Consider the following 21841-nt stretch of genomic DNA (forward strand, 5'->3'; position numbering starts at 1 on the left):
GGAAGAGGAGGGGAAGGCAGCATTAAGGGGCAGGTTTTCGAGCCAGGGCCTGTGTGCGCAGCTGAAGTGTGGTCCTTCCCGGAGCCTGGGAGCTGCGCTGTGACACTCAGCCAGGGTCCCCAGGCAGGAGGCCGGGGCGCTTCTGTCATTCAGTCCCTGGGGCTGCGCCTTCCTGCTGCAGACAGAGCAGGCTGTCCCCTCAGGCCACAGCTGAGGTTGGAAGTCAGGCCAGGCACTTGGGGGACAGGTAGGAGTGGGGGCTGGAGCAGGCCCACGCAGGGTTTCAAGTGCAGATTGGTTTTCCGGGTGCTTTGTGAATGTGGATGTCGGAGGAGAGAGGCGCAGGTGATCTCAAACCCTCCCAGCCAGTTGGGTCCGCAAACCCCGCTGGTCACTTCTCTGTAAACACCTAGACATTGTGTGACTTGAGCCCTTTGTGGATATTTAAGCAGAATTGTTTTTTGAAAGCCACCCTTCTGTTTGGCAGATTTTATGGTAATTTTGAATATGTATTTTTTACATAGAATTACATTGCTGAACAATGTGGATGTGGTATTTTGAAGTATACGCAATATATGTATAAATATAAATATGTACTATTTAATTTGCATGGATTTATGGACCTTAAACATTTGTCTGATCGTTATTTCCTGACGTTTTTCCTTCACTTGTCATTTTATAGCTCAGTGAAAGTTTTTCCTGCTGTTACTGTCTGTGTCTCTAGATGGAAGGCGTTATTGGGAGCCAGGTTTCTCTGGGCGGGGGAGGGTGTTACAGACCAGCAGGGCTGAAATGCACTTGAATTGGAGATGTTCATATGAACTCCTTTTTTGCTTGATAGGGCTTGGCAGGGTGGAACATAGAGAAACAGGCACAGCTTCAGGCGTTTTGCGGGTCAGTGTGCACGCCTTTTTCCTGGCTCTGTCAGCTTACGCACCAAGGACGCACGCACAGCCGCATGAACACACCTGTTGGAAAACATTCAGTTCTGGAGCTGGGCCTGGAAGACACAAGGGCGTCCTGGAACGTGTTGTAGGACCAGGAAGCAAGGAAGTCCACGAGAAAGGACAAAAAGGGGAAAGGAGAACAGGAAGGGAGAAAAAATAGAAATGGGCACATATATGTAATAATTGGGATTTAATTTTTAAAGGTTTATTTATTTATTTGAAAGGCAGAGATGCAGAGAGGGAGAGAGAGACAGAGAGACTCTTCTGTCTGTTGGTTTACTCCACAAATGGCTGCAGTGGCATTTGGGCCAGGCCAAAACCTGGAACCAGCTTCTAGGTTTCCCACGTGGAGGCAGGTACCTAAAGACTTGGGCTATCTTCCGCTGCTTTCCCAGGCATGTTAGCAGGGAGCTGGATCGGAAGTGGGGCAGGGGGACCCCAACTGGCACCCATGTGGGATGTCAGAGCTGCAGGCTGTGGCTTAACCTTCTACGCCATGGGATCTTTACCTGAATGCCCTTTAGCTGGGACTCACCAGAGGGACACAGGAGCCAGCTGAAAGAGTTCCCATGCCCAGTGCTGGAGTAATTTAAGCAGTAACATAAAGTTGGATTGGACTAACTTAAAGTAAAAAAAACTTCCATGAGTTCGTACTAATAAAAATGTAATGGGAAGAATAGACAGTTCTGGGGCCGGCATTGTAGCGTAGCCGAGAAAGCTTCCCCTGCAACGCTGATGGCGCCAGCTGCACGTACGGGCGCCAGTTCCAGCCCCAGCTTTATGCTAATGCTCCTGGGAAAGCAGTGGAAGAGGGCCCAGATGCCTGGGAAACCCAGAAGAGGCTCCTGGTTCCTGGCCTTGGTCAGGCTCAGCCCTGGCCATTGTCGCTATTTGAAGCAAACCAGTAGATGGAAGATCTCTTTCTCTTTCTCTCTCTCAGTCTCCAAAAAAAAAAAAGGTAATTCTTCTGGGTATAGAAATTGCAAGTAATTGATGTTGATGTTGATTCTTCCCCTCAGGGAGGTGGAGGTAAATCCCCTGCTTGTCATGGCTTCGTCCCAAGAAGCTGGACAGCTCCTCAGCTGGGTGACCAGGGTCGGCGTCACACTGATCGTGTGTGCCCTAGACAAGGGTTACGAGAGTGACCCTGCTCCTCTGTGGTCTCCCTCCTCGAAGCTCGTGTTCGCAGTCCTATGATGAAACACACATCACACAGCCTCCCGTTGCGGGTCTTTGTGTCACACACATCAGCCAGCACTCCTCAGAGACAGGAGAGGTCTGAGAAGCGCTCAGTCTGGAGGAGCCTAGGAAACTGGTGACCTTGTGGCGTCAGGCGCCCTGGGTGGAACTGGGAGGGAGATGTAGGGCCAGGTGTGGACTCTGCATTAGTGATGAATTGATGTTGTTTCATTCGCTGTGATTAATCTATCATAGTGACATGGGATGTTAACCATAGAGGAAGTCCAGTGTAGAACATACCACAACCTTGTCTACAGTTGTTACAGGGAAAATGGCGATAAAGAAAAGTGCTGGGGCAGGGGGTGGGGTGGAATGTGGCCAGTTGGTAAAGCCACCGCCTGCAGTGCTGGCATCCCTTATGGGTCTCTGCATCCACATGGGAGACCCTGATGCAGCTCCTGGCTTTTGGCTTTGGATTGGCCCAGCTCTGGCCATTGTGTCCATTTAGGGAGTGAACCAGCAAATGGAAGACTTCTCTTTGCCTCTACCCCTCTGTAATTCTGCTTTTCAAATAAATCTTTAAAAAAAAGAAAAAAGTGGCCTTAATTTTTTTTTTAAGATTTTATTTATTTATTTGAGAGATACAGTCATAGAGAGAGAGAGAGAGCCATAGAGAAAGTTCTTTCATCCACTGGTTCACTCCCCAGATGGCCGCAACGGCCAGAGCTGGGCCAATCCAAAGCCAGGACCCAGAAGCTTCCTCTGGGTCTCCCACGTGGGTACAGGGGCCCAAGCACTTGGGCCATCTTCTGCTGCTTTCCCAGGCCTTAACAGAGAGCTAGACCAGAAGAGGAGCAACTGGGACCAGAACCAGCGCCGATACGGAATATCTGTGCCCCAGGCGGAAACTTAGCCCACTGCACCACAGTGCCAGCCCCGATGGCCTTTGTTCTTGTTTCACACAGAACAGTTTCTGTGGACAAGGCAGTGGGCAAAAGCAAGATGTATGTCCGTCAGAAACCTCCTGTCCCGGCAGCCAGGAGGGGAGCTCCAAGAGAGACCCAAGAAACTGTGTAGGTTGAGTCTTTTAAGCACAATTTTGGGAGAAAAAAAACAGAAGAGCAGCTGATAATCAGAGAGTGGGGGTGAAGCCCCTGAAAGGCCGGAGCCCTGGTCCTGTCTGGCTTGCTCGCGGTTGAACAGGGATGCCATCAGAAGATGTGCTGGTCGCTTCTCCTCTCTGTTCTCAGGATCAGTGAACTCAGAGGGTGGAGTCGCCGCCTCTCTGCTCTTCCAATGAAACTGGCCGCTTGAGTGGTGTTGGCGCTTTGATCTTGCTGAAGGCAGCTTCTGGGAAGACATGCGTTTTGAACCCTCTTAAAGAGGCTTCCCCCTTCCCCATTCCAACCTGGGCTTCCTCACACTACCTCTGCAACTTTTCTGTGAAAGTAAACAATTTAAACCACAAGTTTTGGGGTGGACGTCCGTGTTGTGGTTGAAACGTTGCTGGGGACATTGCGCGCCATGTCAGAGGCGTGCATTGGAGTCCTGGCTGTGCTGCCCATTGTGGCCTCCTGCTGGTGCAGCCCTGGGAGGCAGCTGTGGCGGCTCCAGTACTTGAGCCCCTGCCCCCACCTGGGAGGCCTGCCCCAGTCCCCAGCTCCTGATTCTGCTTGGCCCCACCCTGGCTCTTGCCACATCTGGGGAGGGAGCCACAGTTGGGACATCTCTGTCACTCTGTCTGTGCCCGTCTCTCACTGCTTTTCAAATACAAAAATATAAATATATAAGTCAGATATGAATTTTTTTCTAAAATAAAAAAGATACAACAGGGAAAGAGGAATGTTAGTATGAAAATATCCAAAGAATGTATTAAATATTGTAAAAACCAAAGTCATCAAAACTGTTCTTAAGTAGAAAATTGGGAACTGCTGGATTATAGTAAGTTTAATTATTAAGCTATTCTTTTTTTAAAAAACTATTCTTTCTTCTTTTCATGTAATATTACACATTACATTTAGTTACATAAATTCATTAGCACACCCACTTTTAGTGTGCCCTGTAAAGTGCACTTTGTGCCTTTAAAAGTTAACGTGTAAATGCAGCATGGGGAAGAACTATTATGTTCTTCCAGATTTGTTTTGTGTCTTTTTTCTTGTGCTACTCTTTTTACAGTATCCTCCCAGGGGATATGGCCCTGCCCTTGAAGAAGACTGTACATTTTACAAGCCCTCTCACCCTCTTCTTCTTTCTCCTTTTTTTTTTTTTTTTTTTTTTAAGATGTATTTATTTGGGCCTGTGCTGTGGCATAGCGGGTAAAGCCGCTGTCTGTGGTGCCAGTATTCCATATGGGTGCCGGTTTGAGTCCTGGCTGCTCCACTTCTAATCCAGCTCTCTGCTGTGGTTTGGGAAAGCAGTGGAAGAAGGCCCAAGTCCTTGGGCATCTGCACCCATGTGGGAGACCTGGAGGAAGCTCCTGATTCCTGGCTTCGGATGGGCCCAGCTCTGGCTGTTGTGGCCAACTGGGGAGTGAACTAGCAGATGGAAGATCTCTCCTTCTCTCTGTGTAACTCTGCCTTTAAAGAAAAAAAAAAAAGATGTATTTATTTTGAAAGGCAGAGTTACAGAGAGGGTGAGGCAGAGGGAGGGAGGGAAGGAGAGAGAGAGGAAGAGTGAGAGAGAGATACCTCTTCCATCTGCTAGTTCATTCCCCAAATAGCTGAAGTGGCCAGGGCTGTGGCAGGCTGAGGCCAGGAGCCAGAAGCTTCTTCCTGATCTCCCATGTGGTTGAATGGGCCCAAGCACTTGGGCCATCCTCTGCTGCTTTCCCAGGCACATTAGCAGGGAGCTAGATTGGAAGTCAGCAACCAGGACCCAAACTGGTGCCCATATGGGATGCCAGTGCTGCAGGCTGCGACTTGACCCACGGAGCCACAGCGCCGGTCCCTCATTCTCCTCTGTTACCAGGTGTTTGTTGCTGAATCTATATGGTGAGAGTGAATTGGACAGTGGTTCTGCAGGAACAGGGGAGAATATTTTTCTCAAGGACTCATTGCTGAAGGACAATTGTGGTTAAATAATAAGGTTTTTTTTTTTTTTTTGTTCTGAGGCAGTTCATGCTGGCACTTTTGTGTTTCTTTTTTAATTAACATTTTCATTGAGTAATCTGATGGGCTTCTTTATAATAGATTTATTGTTGCTGTTTTATAATTCTGAATTTGTCAGCATTCTGAGTCCATCCTAGGTAGCAGACATTTTTGTTTTTAGTACATTCTCAAACTGCCATGATGTAACAACCCATCAGGAGAGAGTTTTGAGGTGCCACAGTTCATTGTAGGTTGTGCACCTCCAGTGTTCATAAAAGGGGCTGGCTTTGTGTAGCAGATAAAGCCACCACCTGTGGCATCAACATCCCGTATTGTCCCAGCGGCTCTACTTCCAATCCACCTCCCTGCTTATGGCCAAGAAAAACAGCAGAAGACAGCCCAAGTGTTCTGGCCCCGGCTGCCCATGTGAAAGACCCACATGAGGCTCCTGGCTGCTGGCTTCAGCCCAGCCCAGCCCTGGCCATTGCAGCCATCTGGGGAGTGAACCAGCAGGTGCGATAATCTCTCTCTCTGTAACTTTGACTTTCAAATAAATAAATAAATCTTCAAATGTTCATAGAAATGTTCTTTCCTGGTTCCACACTTAACAAATGGTGCTTTTGGTGTGTTCGCAGGTAGTAATGCCAGGTTGTCACTCACACGTGAAACATGGTATTGAGAGTTTTGGCTGACATGATGTGTTAATACTCGCATAAGATTGATTTTAAGATTTATTTATTTATTTGTAAGAATTACAGAGGTGGGGAAAGAGAGAGAGAGATCTCCATTTGCTCGTTCCTTCCCCAGATGATCACAACAGCTGGAGCTGGGCCAAGCCAAAGCCAGGAGCCAGGAGCTTCCTATGGGTCTCCCACATGGGTGCAGGGCCCCAAGCACTTGGGCCATCTTCTGCTGCTTCCCCAGGACACTAGCAGGAAGCCGGATCGGAAGCAGAGCAGCCGGGACACGAACTGGCACCCACATGGGATGCCGGCACTGTAGGTGATGGCTTTGCCTGCTATACTACAATGGCAGCCCTGAGGTTGACTTAAAAAAAAAAAAAATTATTTATTTATTTATTTGAAATGCAGAATTACAGAGAGGCAGATGCAGAGAGAGAAAAAGAAGAGAGAGAGAGGTCTTCCATCACACTGCTTCATTTCCCAGATGGGCACAATGGCCATAGATGTGCCTATCCAAAGGCAGTAGCCAGTAGCTTCTTTCAGGTCTCCCACACAGGTGTAGGGGCCCAAGGACTTGGGCCATGTTCCACTGGTTTCCCAGGCCACAGCAGAGAGCTGGATGGGAAGTGGAGCAGCCAGGACTCAAATTGGTGCCCATATGGGATGCTGGCACTGCAGGCGGCAACTTTACCCACTATGCCACAGTGCTGGCCCCAGGGTTGACTTTTTAAAATTGTGTTTCTATTTATTTTTATTTTTCAGATATTAGATCAACTTTATAGGACTCCTTGTCCCATGTGCTTCTTGCTTATATATGAATTGATGCATAAAACTGAGATAGAATATGGACTCTTCTACAGAATTCAGAATTCAGTTCTTCATTTAAAAAGAAAAATAAGAAAAAGAAACATTCAAGGGTATACTTTTTTTTAAATTTATTGATTTATTTATTTGAAAGACAGGGTTACGGAGAGAGAGAGAAGGAGAGACAGAAATATTCCCGGCTGAAGCCAGGAGCCAGGAGCCTCCTCTGGGTCCCCCACTTGAGTGCAGGGGCCCAGGCACTTGGCCATCCTCCGCTGCTTTCCCATGCACGTTAGAACGCACCTGGACTGAAAGCAGAGTAGCCGGAACTTGCACACGCACTCATAAGGGAAGCCAGCGCTGCAGGTCATGGCTTTAGCCCCTGCGCCACCGCTTAGAGAAGACTAAATGTGAGGCCTGTAGGAACTACACTTCCTTCTAAGTGTTACACGCACAATTAATACTTATTTTACGTCAGTTATTCCCAGACTCCTAGACATAGGTGGCCAGCTAAGAGCTTTCTCTAGTTGGAAAAAAAAAAAAATCAGAATCAGAATCTGAATGACCTTGTTCTGATGACTGAAGTCTGCTGGGGTAGTGTGTAATTCAGGGCATCATGCTGTTGGAATTTTGTGTTTTTGCCAGTTGTTCAAGACTGAAAGTTGTTTTTTCCCTCCTTTTTCGTTTGATTCTGCCTTTATTTTTCCATCGGAGGAACAGAAGTTGCAAGGTCTCCTAGGAGACCTACAGAATCTGGGGGAAAGGTGCCTTAGCATGGAACGCAGGCAGAGCAGGGTTTAATTAGCCGTGGGATGATCGTGTGCGCGCTGACTTCCTGGGGTAAGCTGTTTCCACTTCCTGTCCTCTGGGCCTCATGATTGAGAGCACACTCTGCCGCTCTGGGGCGCGGTGCTCTGCTCTCACACAAATGCATTCTGGAACATGGGTACATAGTAAATCGCTGATCTGGCCTGCTCTTATTGATTTTGCCACGTAAGTGGTGCGTATTGTTCCTGTAACTCGGAGGAACTCAGGCGTTCAGAAGTGATAGGCTTCAGTGGCACAGGCTTCTGTTTAAAATTTGTTTTTAGGTAATTCTGCAAAGTCCGAGTGTCAAAGCCTTCAAGATTTCGTTGTCGTGTGGCCTTAGTATACTGCTCTTGTACTGGGAAGCACATTAGAGCCGTTTATAACCTGTTACTGGGGTATGGATAAGCTCAAATAAATTAAAAATGTGTATCATCAAAAGCTTGGGGTGGGATTGCACGTTTGGTGCCGACACTGTGTCCCGTATCAGGGAGCCTGTGTTTGTGTCCCGACTCCAGCAGTCCCTGGGAGGCAGCACACGGTGGCTCAAGGGCTTTGGTCCCTGCCGCCCACACGGGAGACCCAGATGGAGGTCTGGCTCCTGGCTTCAGCCAGGCCCAACCCTAGTTGTTTTGGGTGTTTGGAGAGTGATCCGACAGATAGATCTCCTGCTCCCTTTCCCTGTCTCCCCTGCCCTCTTTCTATCTCTCTGCCGCCTCGCTGGCTTTCAGATAAAGTGTTTTTAAAGTTTGAGATGCATACAGTTTTGGAGGTATGTTTCTTCTCATATTCTTAAAAAAATATTTATTTATTTATTTGAAAGTCAGAGTTACAGAGAGGCAGAGAGAGAGCGAGAGCGAGAGCGAGAGCGAGAGAGAGAGAGAGAGAGGAGTCTTCCATCCTCTGGTTCACTCCCCAGATGACAGCAATGACCTGAGCTGTGCCGATCTGAACCCAGGATTCTGGATTCATCTGAGTCTCCTTGGGCCCCCTTCTACTGCTTTTCCAGGCCACAGCAGAGAGTTGTATCGGAGTGGAGCAACCAGGACTTGAACCAGTGCCCATATGGGATGCCGGTACCACAGGCTGCGGCTTTTACCTGCTACGCCACAGTGCCGGCCCCTCATATACTTTTGATCATTGAGCCTCACACTGGTGTGAGAGCTGAGTCTCAGAGGCTGTGTTCCGTGCCCACAGCGCAGCTCTCCAGGTGTGTCTGGAATGGTCTTCCTCCTTCAGCAGACCCTCAGGCTGGAAGCTTGTGGCCTGAACTTTGATGTTGCATTGGGTGGTTGGCGTTGGCCGACCCCATGGGGGCAGCTGCATGTGCATTGTCCGTGTGAGCAGCTGAGTAGGTGACCAGAGGTCGGCCTTGCTGTGCAGCAGACGTGCCGGTCTCAGCCCAGCTTCATTCTCAACCCTCGGGTCCCTGTGAGCCCAGGAACTGGAGATCACGTCCAGTCCTCCCAAGTGTCAGAAGGAAGCTCTGTCTTGGGTTTGCTGCTTGCCTTCGCCTTGTCTCCCTTGGGGCTGTCATGTAACGGGTTGCTGCGACCTCCTTGTCTTTCAGTGTTTGGCTTTTGTTTCTGTCAGTCTTCTGTGCCACTGATAGGTGGAAGAATAAAAACAAAATGAAGCCCCATGATTTTGTTCCTGCCCATTAAACTTGAGAGTGTGCACCAGTGTCTGGTTAGAGCAGTGAATATTTTCTTAGCTTTAAACTTCCCTGGGGTCAGCTCTGTGGCGTAGCAGGTAAAGCCACCGCCTGCAGTGCTGGCATCCCATATGGGTGCCGGTTCTAGTCCCGGCTGCTCCTCTTCTGATCCAGCTCTCTGCTATGGCCTGGGAAAGCAATAGAAGATGGCCCAGGTCCTTGGGCCCCTGCACCCGCGTGGGAGACCCAGAAGACTCTCCAGGCTCCTGGGTTCAGATTGGCGCAGTATCCGGCCAATGCAGACAGTTGGAGAGTGAACCAGCAGATGGAAGACCTCTCTCTCTCTCTCTCTCTGCCTCTCCTTCTCTCTCTGTGTGACTCTGACTTTCGAATAAATGAATAAATCTTAAAAAAAAAAAAAACCCTGTTACCTTCATTAGCCTCATAGAGTTGCCCTCTTTTTGTTTCTTAACTGTGTAACTTTAACATCAGCACAAATATTTAATTTGATTTCAAATTTGAATTTCTGTGGTGAGCCAAGAGAACTCCAGCATTTGGTAACTAACCTAATGTTCTTTATTTCTGTTCCATATAAATAAAACACAGCACTTCTGTAAGAATTTGAAGTGATTGGGCCCAAAGTAATGCTTTCTAATTTGTTGTTTCTAGGCGTTTTCTTCTGCACATAGAGAAAGATGGTATTTCAGCGCGTGCCAGGATAGGAGGTGAAAGGGGAGTCCAGAAATGCTGCAGTGGCCTTGAGCCACCCTGAGCGCCCAGTCTCACCAGCCCGTGGCAGCTTGCTTCAGTGTGCTGTGCCAACATAGCCTTGAGCCACTAACACAGACAGTCAGCTCAGAGAGGACAGTGAGACATAAAACAGTAACATGTGTGGGACATGGGCATCTCAATTGCTAGGCCAAGGGCCTACCCCAAAACATTCATAATTGGAAGATTTAATAGTATGTCACAAAATTTTTTATGTATTTATTTTTTATAGAAAGCTTTTATTTAATAAATATAAATATAAATTTATAAATATAAATTTATAAATAAATATAAATTTCATAGTACAACTTTCGGATTATAGCAGTTCTCCCCCCCACCAACTGTCCCACCTTCTACTCCCTCTCTCATCCTATTCTTCATTAAGATTTATTTATTATTCTTCATTAAGATTTTTAATTATCCTTATATACAGAAGTTCAACTCTAACTAACTGAAGAATTCAATAGTTTGCACCCACACAGACACACAGAGTATAAAGTTCTGTTTGAAGACTAGTTTTACCGTTAATTCTCATAGTACAACACATTAAGGACAGAGGTCCTATGTAGGGAGTGAGTGCCCAGTGACTCTTGTTGATTTAACAACTGACACTCTTATGTATGGCATCAGTGATCACCTGAGGCTCTTGTCATGAGCTGTCAAGGCTATGGAAGCCTCTTGAATCCACAAACTCCAACCTTATTTAGACAGGGCCATAATCAAAGTGGAAGTTCTCTCCTCCCTTCAGAGAAAGGTACCTCCTTCTTTGGTGGCCCCTTCTTTACACTGGGATCTCACTCACAGAGATCTTTCATGTAGGTCATTTTTGCCACAGTGTCTTGTCTTTCCATGCCTGAAAATGCTCTCGTGGGCTTTTTAGTCAGATCTGAATGCCTTAAGGGCTAATTCTGAGGCCAGAGTGCTATTTAGGGCATTTGTCATTCTATGAGTCTACATCACAAAATCTTTTCTGCTAATATATGTTACTGTTTTATGTTTCATTGTCCTCTTTTTTCTGAAAGTATCTTTGAACTGTGTTGAAAGTTGCTAGAAAAAATTTTGAGGGGCCAGCACTGTGGCATAACTGGTGAAGCTGCCTCCTGCAGTGCCGGCATCCCATAGGGGCACCGGTTCATATCCCGACTGCTCCACTTCTGATCCAGCTCTCTGCTGTGGCCTGGGAAGGCAGTAGAAGGTGGCCCAGGTACTTGGGCTCCTGAACCTTCCTGGGAGGCTCAGAAGAAGCTCCTGGCTTCAGATCAGCCCTGTCCCAGGTTGCAGCCATTTGAGGAATAAACCAGTGGCTGGAAGATCTCTCTCTCTCTGTTTCTCTCTCTGCCTCTGTAACTTTGCCTTTCAGATAAGTATTTAAAGAGAGAGAGAGAGAGAGAGAGAGAGAGAGGAATATGGAAACATGGGATAGTTCTTTAGTATCTTTTGCATTTTTGAAGGAATTGATGATAGTATGTGGTGGGTTTTGATGCACAGGACATTTGGTTTGGGAGAATACGTCTTTGATCGAGATTCTGAGAGCCTCTCCTTGAAACTGCTAGGACCCTGTGAGCGCCCCGTGCCTGGCGCCTGCCTCTGGACAGTTGCCTGGCGGGAAAGGATTTTTGTTTGCCTGCCTGAGCTTTGCTCACCGCCCTGAATGATCTTCCAGAGCAGGGAGGTGATCACACGTGGTGGCGGCTTTGTGAGCTGACCATGAACTGAGTTATTGTGGCTTGATTTCATTCATATCAAGGATTTTCTTTCTGTTATTTGACAAATCGTTTTTTAATCTTTTTTTCTTGTCTGGAGTTTTTTTTTTAACCTTTTTCTGGATCCAGTTGAGAGCAGTGAAGGTCTTCACATTGCTTTCTCTCAGCCTTGGTGGTTATCTGGTAAAGCCCTCCTTGAGAAATAGGTAGGAGGCAGTGACCTTACCCCTTGTAGATGAGCGGCATTTAATTTAATAGCATTAGATTCTTCTACAGCAGTGATGAGGAAGACGACGAGCTTTGCCTTGCTGTATCTGTTGTTTGGTTTCTTTGTGCCTTTGTCTATCTGACAAATGGGGAGACAACCTTGGGCGCATCTCTAAATTAAAGGCAGTGTGTATAAAGTGGTTATCACCGTGGTGGATACAGGTAGTAGCTCAGGAGAATGGTGCTGTGAGTCACTGTCGTCAGTGATGGTTGTTTTGGACCTTGGGTGTTGACTTTTCTAATGTCATTGTCAGCCGCTGCTGACTTGCCTGGCGTGTGAGCTGCTGCTCGTCCTGCTCAGCACTGCTCCAGGTCAGGGTGTGAGGAGAGACCCGAGGTCGCTGGATTCTTTCAGGTTCATTCAGGTCCCCGCTGTCTCCAGGGCCCTGCCCACCGTCAGTGCAGACGCACTAAAGGTGGTGCAGTCAGGAGAGGAGAGAGAGTAACAGGGCGGATGGCTACCAGATGACAGAAAATTTCCCCAGTAAGGAATCTTTAATCCCCAGGATTTTTATAGCAGATGTTCGCATTTTCTCCACCCACAGCCCCCACCGTACCTGCCATGCTGGATAAATCACAAGTTCTGATGGATTTGTGCAGTGGTGTCCTGGAGGCAGCAGGAATCAAAGACTAAGAGCGTGTGTGATTGGTTTCCTAGGAGTGAGTCATAGTGCTGGAGTAATTGGGTGATTCCAACCCAAGTCTGTTTTATGACGATGGGATGGGCATTAATGAAGGCTTACAGTGTGTCAGGCCGCATGCTAGACATTTCACACGTGCTGTTGTTAGTCTTAGACATATCCCTTTTCTCTTTTTATTTTTTATAGAAAAACAGCAGCTGAACATTATCTTCCCCTCCTGTGTGATACTCCCACCTTGTTGTAACCGAGGCCCTGTCCATCCTTCCCCACCCCCGTCTTTCCACCATTGTGCGTTAACTTCTGTGAGGTCTTGCTGTAGATTGCACACGTGGGTGAGCACGGGTGGTGCTTGGCTTTCCACCTCACATTGCAACCTCAGCTCCATCATGCCACCACCAGTGTGATCATCCATCCTTCCTGGGCCGAGACACACATGACGCGTTAGCTGTCCACTCACCACCTGCTGGGCACTTGGGCTGTTTCCACTTCCTGGCTGCTGTGCGCAGTGTTGCAGTAAACAAGGGCAGGCAGATGTTTCGTCAGCAGGTGGATTGTCTCCTCCACACGCACACCCAGGGTGGGACGGCGGGTCCCGTGGTGGTTCTGTGCTCAGCGTTTGTTTTGTTTGTTTTGTTTTAAGATTTATTTATTTATTTGAAAGAGTTACGGGGCGGGGGGGCAGTCTTCCATCTGATGGTTCACTCCCCAATTGGCCACAACAGCTGGAGCTGCGCCGATCTGAAGCCAGGAGGCAGGAGCTTCTTCCGGGTCTCCCACAAGGACTTGGGCCATCTTCCTCTGCTTTCCCAGGCCACAACAGAGAGCTGGCTCGGAAGTGGAGCAGCTGGTCTCGAACCGGAGCCCATATGGGATGCCAGCGCTTTAGGCCAGGGCGTTAACCCACTGCGCCACAGCACTGGCCCATCTGCGTTCAGTGTCTAGAGCAGTGCCCATCCTGCTTGCCAGCGTGGCCACACTAGTTGACACTCCGGCAGTGTGTATGGGGTGCCGTCTCCACGTCCTCGCCAGTACCTGCTGCCTTTGTCCTCTGCCAGTGTTGTTGGAGTAAGGGGGTATCTCCTTGTGGTCCTCATTTGCATTTTCCTGGTCATTAGTGATGCCGCGCATGTTTTCACATGCCTGTTGGCCAACTGTGCACATTCCTTTGAGAAAGAGCTGTTTGGAAGCACGTGAGTCCTCACCCTGACTTGCTAGGTGCGGGTGTCCAGACTTGGGTGGGTGAAGGCACTTGCCCCAGGTTAAGTGACGGAAGTGGGAGTGTGCCTTGGCTTTTCTGAAGCTCACATTAGCGTGTTCCCTTTAGACGTGTTACCAGACATCCTTTTGTATTTGGCACTTTGCTTCTCAGATAAGGTTTAAAATCTCTGTCGGTTCAATGAAATTCTGTGCTACAGAAGCAGTATGCTAGGATAACGTTTTCTTTGGCCTGGTGAGAAGCCGTGTTGCTTTTAGGCCGAGAATGACAAGCATACAATATAGGAAAACCAGGCAGGCCAGAACACATGTGTCTACATTTTCACTAGATTAACTTACTGAATTACTAAGTTCTGAAAATAAGGTTTAAATGGTATGAAAAATTAAGTGTGGCATTTTAACAAGCCTGGAATCTTCTGGACCAGAAGTGGGGAGTTCTACAGAATTCAAGGTTTGTGTTTCTTGCTGGTGAGACAGTGTGTAATCTGTTGTAGTGCTCACTCCAGCCTGGGTGGTGGTGACATCACAGTCAGTGAGTGCTGTCCTACAGGAGCGTAGCCTTCACACACTGCACCTCATGCACTCCAGCGTCTGTACCGAGGTCCTCCAGAGGGTTCCAGCCCCAGTAGTGGGAAAGCTGGAGTTTTACTCGGAACAGTTTCCTTGTTGTAGGCATCAAAGGTGGAGTTGTGTCGGCTTGTGTGTGCCCTTACCCCAGTTATACCAGTGAGTAATTACTTTTCTCCTTTGGAAGATTTTATTTGAATGCCTTAGAAGTGTATTAAAGGAATTTCTGATCTTCAAGGCATATTAGATGACTAAGACTTCAAAAATATTAATTGCTTAAATCCTCAAGGAAGAGATCTGAGAGTGATAATTTTAATAACTCTTGATTGTTGTGCCTGATAGTCTCTCTGCAAATACCATATGTGAAATCGCATGTTTAGTTGTAGGAATGCGTTCTGGAGTAGAATATAATAAGTGCATTATTTTGAAAGGGAGTTAGCAGTCCTGTCTGCTATTTTACTTATGTGGGCACCAGCTCTGAGTATTTCCGTGGTGACTGGATTGCAGCAAAGGCTGTAGCTGATTTTCTGAAGCCTCGTTGTGAGTGAGCTCTAACCTCCCATTTGCTGCCTCGTCCATTTGGTGATGTGGTTATCATTCGGGCGAGTGCCCGAGGGAGCAGGGAGGGGCTGATGTGTGTCTTTGGTCGCCTCCTCTGCCATCTGTTTTCCTCAGGCAGCACAGCACAGGTTTGTGTCGTTAATGCACCACAAATATTTTCCTTTCACAAACTGTTGGTTTGCGCCGGTGATGTGAAAGCCCCTGGTGCATTGATCATAGGCTCTCCTGGGTTGGTTGACGGGATCCACCGACCTGTTGTGCTCACTTTGCAGGAACAGTAAGGACAGTCTGTATCCTTCCTGTTTGAAAACTTTAAAAAGTGTGTGTGTGTGTGTGTGTGTGTGTGTGTGTGTTGGGGACAGTGTTGGCCAGAAGTTGGTCTTCCTCTGTGTCACCTCTGATGCCCACCTGGACCCAGAGTGACATCACCCCAGCCCCACACCCCAGCTCATGGGTTCCTAACGAGAAGGGTAGTCCTGTGGGGAGGAGAGAAGGGGCTGGACACTGCGCAGTTCAGGTTCATGCGGGTGATTGGGGGGAAGTCTGAGGAGTTCCTGTAGGAGGGGAGGGAATGAGCGGAGGGGAGAAGCTGCCTTGGTGCTGTCCAGGAGGAGCAGTGGGTGGCTTTGGGCTAGAGGGCGACAGGTTCAAAGGTTCAGAAACTGCTTCTGTTGTCATCACACACGGGGAATACCTCCACAGGAGGGAATGCCGGCGGAGGGGTCTTGTGAACGGGACGGTCAGAGCTGTGTTGGTGGGAGTGGGCTGGCAGTGGGGGTCTCCTGGGTCAGTCCAGTCTGCTGAGATCCACTCTAGTGCCCTTTAGGACCGTAGCTTCTCCTTCTCTCCTACTAAAATCGACATTTAGGGAGTGGCTTCAGGAGGAAGCCAGCTTCAAGTGAGAATGACTGATGTTAAATTCGGGGCCACTTGAGTTTGAGCAGGGGCTGCTCCCAGTGTACGAAGGAGCAGGGGCCGGGGTTAGCCCCTCTGACAGGTAGACCAAGGGCTCCAGCCCAGGGCCTGAAGGAGCCATCCCAGTGCATCTGCAGGTGGAGAAAAGTGTCTCACGGTTCACGTGCCACTGGAGTAACTCATGCATTTATAGTAACTATGTATTTTTCTCAAGTGACAAACACTAAACCTATCTCTAGTGGGAGCAGTGGGCTCCTGTCTTGAAATGCTCTGGGAACGTCGAGCAGGGCACGTTAGTGGGCAGGGCGCTGCCAGTGAGCCTGCACCCCACCAGGCCAGCCCACGTGTGAGCCACAGAGTGACTCCTGCTTGTATCCCCCCTCCCCACCCCCAGAGAACCGGGAGTCTCGGGGAACCCCCGGCCAGAGTATTTGGTAGAGAGTTGTGTTCAATGATCACAGGCGAGCGTTGCTTCAGAGTGACTTGAGAATGAGTCCTTGGCACTTACAATTTCATGAATTTTAAACTTTTATTCACAGAGTTTCCTTCGAAGTGTGATTGGAGTAACATTTCTGGGCCTGTTCCTTCTCACTTGGAGGGGGGTGAGTGGAGCACCTGTGGTGGTGACCCCTGTTTCCGAGCTGTCCAGCAGTGCCCGTGATGCTCTGTGTCTGTCATATAGGACATGCTTCTCATATTGCTCTATACATGTCCTTTAAAAAAAAAAAAAAAAAGATTGATTTGAAAGGCAGAGTTACAGAAGGAGAAGGAGAGACAGAGAGAGAGAGAGAGCCTCTAGCCACAGGTTCACTCCCCAGATGGCCACAGTGGCTGGGGCTGGGCCAGGCGGAAGCCAAGAGCCAGGAGATTCTTCCAGATCTGCCATGTGAGTGCAGAGGCACAAGCACTTGGGCCGTCTTCTGCGGCTTTCCTAGGTGCATTAGCAGGGAGCTGGATTGGAAATAGAGCAGCTGGGTCGTGAACCAGCACCAAAGGCAGAGGCTTAGCCTGCTACTCCACAACACCATCCCCCACCTGTCTTTTCTAAAATATTTACATCTTTATTTGAGTAAGAACAAGATATTAAAACCATAACACTGTTTAACTAATAATGCATGTCTGGTATTATGTCTGGGTTACATGACAACAAATTCCATCATTAGCACAATGGAAAGAAATTGAATTTACTTCACTGTGGGTATAAAGGCTCCTAGGAGCTTGTTATGTCCTGTGAATCTTATTAGTGGAACAGAGTTTGTAAAACACGATTTGATGTTTGATTGATACAGGAAATTGAAGTCTCAAGACTATTTGGATCGGACACTATTGCAGGATTGCTTTGCTGATTTATTGAGCCTGTTTTACAGCTGAGTTCTGATTGTGGGGAGCAAACCGGACTAGACTGAGTTACTGGAATTAGGACTTATTCTATGCATCTGCTCTCCCACAATATGGCGCTGGGAGAGAAGTAAACAGCTTCCGCACAGCTGCCTCCAGTTCAACTAATAAACTGTAGGACTTGCTCCTGATTGGAGGAGAGCAGCGTACTCGGCGTGTGGGCAGCCGAGTTGGGATTGGCGGAGGAGGACTATAAAGGAGGAGAGAGACGGCATGCACCGGGAACATCTATGGGGAACATCTATGGGGAACATCTAGCTGAAGGAACACCTGTGCAGCCCCCAAGAAGAGCCGGCCGGCGGTGTGCCGCTCCCCTGCGGAAGTGGGGAAAGCGGCCAGGGGGAACCGCCCTTCCACGGAGGTGGAAGGGATAGTAGCCAACCCGGGAAGAACCAGCAGCAAACCCGGGGAGGGCCGAGCAGACGAAAGAACAGCGCAGGGTCCTGTGTCGTTCCTCCACGAAGAGGGGGAGCGACATAATGGTGCCGTGACTCGGATATGAAGCCTAGGCAGGACTTAGTGTCGTTCCTCCATGAAGAGGGGGAGCGACACTGATGAGTGTGCACAGCTGTGAAATCATGTCCCAGTGCTGGTGAGCAGGTCCCTCGCCCTGCGCTGTGCTGGGCCCCGTGCTGGCCCTTCCTGTTGTACCCCTCTGCCCCCTGCCAGTAACCAGCAGCAGCCCTCCGATCCGCCTGTGTCGGGACAGACTGCCTGGCACTGCCTGCGAGTTTACGTGAGTGGAAAGGTGCTGTGTTGCTGTGTGGCGATACTCACGTCCCTGTGCTTTCAGTTCCAGTTCAGACATCATCAGAGACCTGCTGGAAGAAGAGGAAGCCTGGGAGGCAGCGCACAGGTGAGTTCTCGCACTCAGACCCGGGGAACGGTGGTCTGGGCGGCTGTTTTCATTAAGAGAATGAGCTCTCTGACAGAATTACGAAAACTGCATCCGCACACAGGGCAAGATTTCTGACTCAGCGCTGGTTTCTGTGTATTTCTGCTCAGGAATGGAATCCTGCTGTGGCTGTCTGGCTCCTAAGGGCAGATTGTTTCTGTGGCCTGGTCTAGGGTAGCATGAAGCACTGGCTTACGGTCTTCAGATGCTTGCGGTGCCTCCTCTGTGGAGAAGGCAGACGGAGATGGGCGCCCTGTCCTCCCCGCCTCAGACGCTGCGTCTGCCTGCGCTGGGCCGTCTTCACGGTCATGGGACGTCCCTCCTTCCACTGAGGCCAGGCCCTCCTCCTGCTCGTGCCTCCCTTGTCTCAGAAACTGTCCCTCTCCCTTTTGCTGTGGATGTGCTTGGAGCTTTCCCATCACAGGACAAATGAAAACGTCCTACCCAGTTTCGCATCTGTCTGCAGCTCCCACCGTGTCGCCCCTTCCTCCCCCATGGTGTCTCCCGTGGGTCTGATCCCCTGCCTGCTCAGCCAGCCCCTGTTCTTCACAGCGCCCTGCGCTGACATTACTGAAGATCTCTCGTTCGCGGAATCCACGTGGGAATTTCAGGATCACCCCTTGGCCCCAGAGCAGTGTCGGGTGCAGGGTCCCTGTCGTGCCTGTGGGGCCGCCCTCTTCGCCTCCAGGGCACAGATTTCCCTCTTGATTCTCCAGCACTTTCTTTTTCGTTTGATTTTCAGGTTTGTCCTCCACCAGCTCATTAATTGTTGGTGTTGGTCAAGATTAAATTTATCTCCTAATAATTTTGTGGCTGCTGCCGTGCCTCTCCTGGGCCTGACACCTGTGTCCACTGTGAACGCGATGTCTTCTCTTAGATATTTTTAAGACCCCTCAGACTCAGTATGTGCAGATTTGAACACTTGGTCCCACCACCCCTCAAAAGGTTTTTTTCCTAAGGTTTATTTATTTGAAAGAGTTGCAGAGAAAGAGGAAGACAGAGATCTTCCACCTGCTGGTTCACTCCCCAGATGGCTGCAGTAGCCTGGGCTGGGCCAGGCTGAAGCCAGGTGCTTCATCCAGGTCTCCCACATGGGTTGCAGGGACCCCAGCATGTGGGGGATCCTCTGCTGCTGCTTATCCCAGGCCGTTAGCAGGAAGCTGGATTGGAAGTGGACCCCATAATCGGTGCCTGGATGGGATGCCATTGTCACAGGTGATGGCTTTACCTGCTACACCACAATGCTGGACCCTTAAAAGTTTTTAAAGAAAAATAAAAACATGATCCTTTTTCAATGTTCCTTTTCAGACAGTTTCTTAAGACCAGAAAAACTAGGTATCATTCTTGAAATCTTCTTCTCTGTTGCCTGTATGCTGTCATCAGGCCGGAGGATTTTGTCTTAATTACCTCTGGAATCCATCCGTGTATCTCCTCGTTCTCTCTGGGGCCACGGCATCCTGTCTCCAAGGGCAGAGCCTCATAATCACTCCACTTCTGATTGAACTCCCTTCTCAGGGCCTGGGAAGGGCGGCAGAGGCTGGCCCAAGTGCTTTAGCCCCTGCCATCCGCGTGGGAGACCCAGATGAAGCTGCGGGCTCCTGGCTTCAGCCTGGCATAACTCTGGCTGCTACGCCATCTGGGGAGTGAACCAGTGGGTGGAAGGTTGCTCTCTCTCCTTCCTTCTCTCTCTCTGTAACTCTGACTTTCAAAATAAATAAACTTTATTTAGAAAGCTTCTGTGGCTCGTTGTTCCTCCCAGAAATAGGAAGGGACTGTTGAACGTGCTGAAAGGCCTGCAGGGCAGATCTCCCGACTCAGCTCTCAGCCTCCAGCTGGCCACCCTTCCCACTGGATTCTCAGGTCTCACAGACCTTCTTAAGCACCAGGCTTCCTCCACGCTCGACCTCTGACCAGGCTGTCCCTGCGCCAGTCCCGCCGCTTTCCTCCCGCGTCACCCGTGTGCACCTGCGCCCTCTCAGAGCCCGGCTCAGGAGCCTTCCCCAGCTGTCCGCACCAGGGCGCGTCCGTAAGTGTCAGCCCTTACAGTGCCGCGTCAGTCTTTCCTGGACTCTCAGTGGAGCGTTGTAACCCCAGGGTCCACGCGTGTCTAACCCTTAGCAGTGCTTTGCATATGTAATCACACTTAAATTTCTTAACACCATGAAGGACTGTTATTACCCCAGTTTTGTGGTAGCTCTGCACACCAAGACTGCGCAGTAACGCGTGAAGTGGGTGGAGCCGAGGTTCCACCCCGAGGTGTGCGAGTCAGCGCCGCAGCTGTGGGCCCTCCTGTTCTAAGAGGAGTGGTTTGCTGGGTGCTCGACCCTGCAGCTCCCGCTGGCTGCCCGGGGAGGGGCGGGAGGAGCGGTGTCTTCAGGGCATGCGCTGCGAGTTGCTGTGGGGAGACTTGGAGTTTCCTGCAGTAGCATTGTTTGAAAGTTTGCCATTTTGGCCGCATTATTTTTTCACCTCGCGTGGAAGTTTGGGTTCTGGAAAAGGAGGCCATTCCTTGGCTAACTGCTTCCTCTTGTACCTGTTCGTGCTGAACTAAACCCTGACGCCTCTGTCTGGTGAGCTGAAGCCCAGAATTCCTGAGCCCACACGCATTCCTGATCGTGGCGGCCTGTTAAAAACCTGACTGTGAGCACTCTGAAGACAGACGCTCCCTCAGCGCTCACAGAGAAGGAAGCCGGCCTTCCGAGAGGAAGGTTGACAGGTGCAGGTCCACTGCCGTCAGTGGCACGTGCCAGGGTCAGAGTCCTGGCTCCTGGTTTCAGCTGAGTGCGGGGCACTGCGGACAGCCACAGTCCCTGTCTGGACCAGGCCGAGTCAGGAAGCCGGCCCTCCTGCAGTTCCCACTTGAAGCTCACTAGGCGGCTGACTGGTCGCCATGTGGGTGCAGGGCCCAAGGACTTGGGCCATCCTCCACTGCACTCCCTGGCCACAGCAGAGAGCTGGCCTGGAAGAGGGGCAACAGGGACAGAATCCGGCGCCCCGACCGGATCTAGAACCCGGTGTGCCGGCGCTGCAGGCAGATTAGCCTATTGAGCCGCGGCACCGCCACTAGGGTTTTTTTTTTTTTTAATATTATTTATTTTATTTTATTTAAATGACAGAGAGAGATCCCTCATCCACTAATTCACTCTCCGAATGTCCGTAACAGCTGGGGCTGGGCCAGGCTGACGCCAGGTGTGCAGTACTCAGCCAGATCTGTGCATTAGCAGGAAGCCAGCGAGGACCTGACCTCCGACACCAGTGTGGATGCAGGCCTCCCAGGCGGCGTCCTGGTTGCTGTGCTAAACGCCAGCCCCCTGGATGGTTTTCTAATTGCCACTTACCAGACCACCCTGCACCTTTGGGAGCTTCACCCCCAGTCCTTAGCCTGGCCTTGCTCAGCAGTGGTGGGGGCTCCTTCCTCTTCCTCTCCCCTTGTGGTCTTCACTTGTTCTTCTCCGTGTGTCTTCCTGCATGGTCCATGTGGTCTTAGCAGGACAGCTGCGGTTCCTGAGCAGAGGCTCAGGGCTCCTGTGCCAGGGATCAGTTGACTGCCTCTCAGCTCCAAATTCACCCCCTGCTTGCCTACCTGGTGAACATTGAACTGGGCCCTTGAAATATTTTTCCTTGTCCAGCTAAGTACGATCAGTAGAGGGCACTCATGTGCTCACCTGCCAGGCCCCTGCAGTGCTCACCGCATCGCTGGTGCCCCGTGTCCTGCGGCCTGCGGGGCAGTTCTCTGTTCTCTGCCACCCAC

The 21841-nt window shown here is 49.9% G+C and overlaps 1 protein-coding gene across 25 annotated transcripts in view; it reads left to right on the forward strand.

Moving 5' to 3' along the window:
• Positions 1–21841, forward strand: part of RAD18 (RAD18 E3 ubiquitin protein ligase) — a 103506-nt gene that overhangs the window by 71086 nt on the left and 10579 nt on the right. For 21 of the 25 annotated variants that reach the window (XR_011379674.2, XM_051831965.3, XM_051831966.3 and 18 more), the window contains one exon: positions 17989–18051. Coding sequence is in view for 22 of the 25 variants with exons in the window: in XM_051831965.3 (XP_051687925.1) it covers positions 17989–18051 (63 nt within the window). In the remaining 3 variants the exon portion in view is untranslated. Of the gene's footprint in view, positions 1–16336; positions 16400–17988; positions 18052–18200; positions 18484–21841 lie in introns of those variants that run through there. The other 4 variants (XR_016215101.1, XR_011379675.2, XM_089306742.1 and 1 more) reach the window with 3 other exon arrangements.

This window comes from Oryctolagus cuniculus, chromosome 10, assembly GCF_051225735.1.
Source record: "Oryctolagus cuniculus isolate XC-2025 breed Fujian yellow rabbit chromosome 10, ASM5122573v1, whole genome shotgun sequence".
In the NCBI taxonomy this organism is placed as follows: Eukaryota; Metazoa; Chordata; class Mammalia; order Lagomorpha; family Leporidae; genus Oryctolagus; species Oryctolagus cuniculus.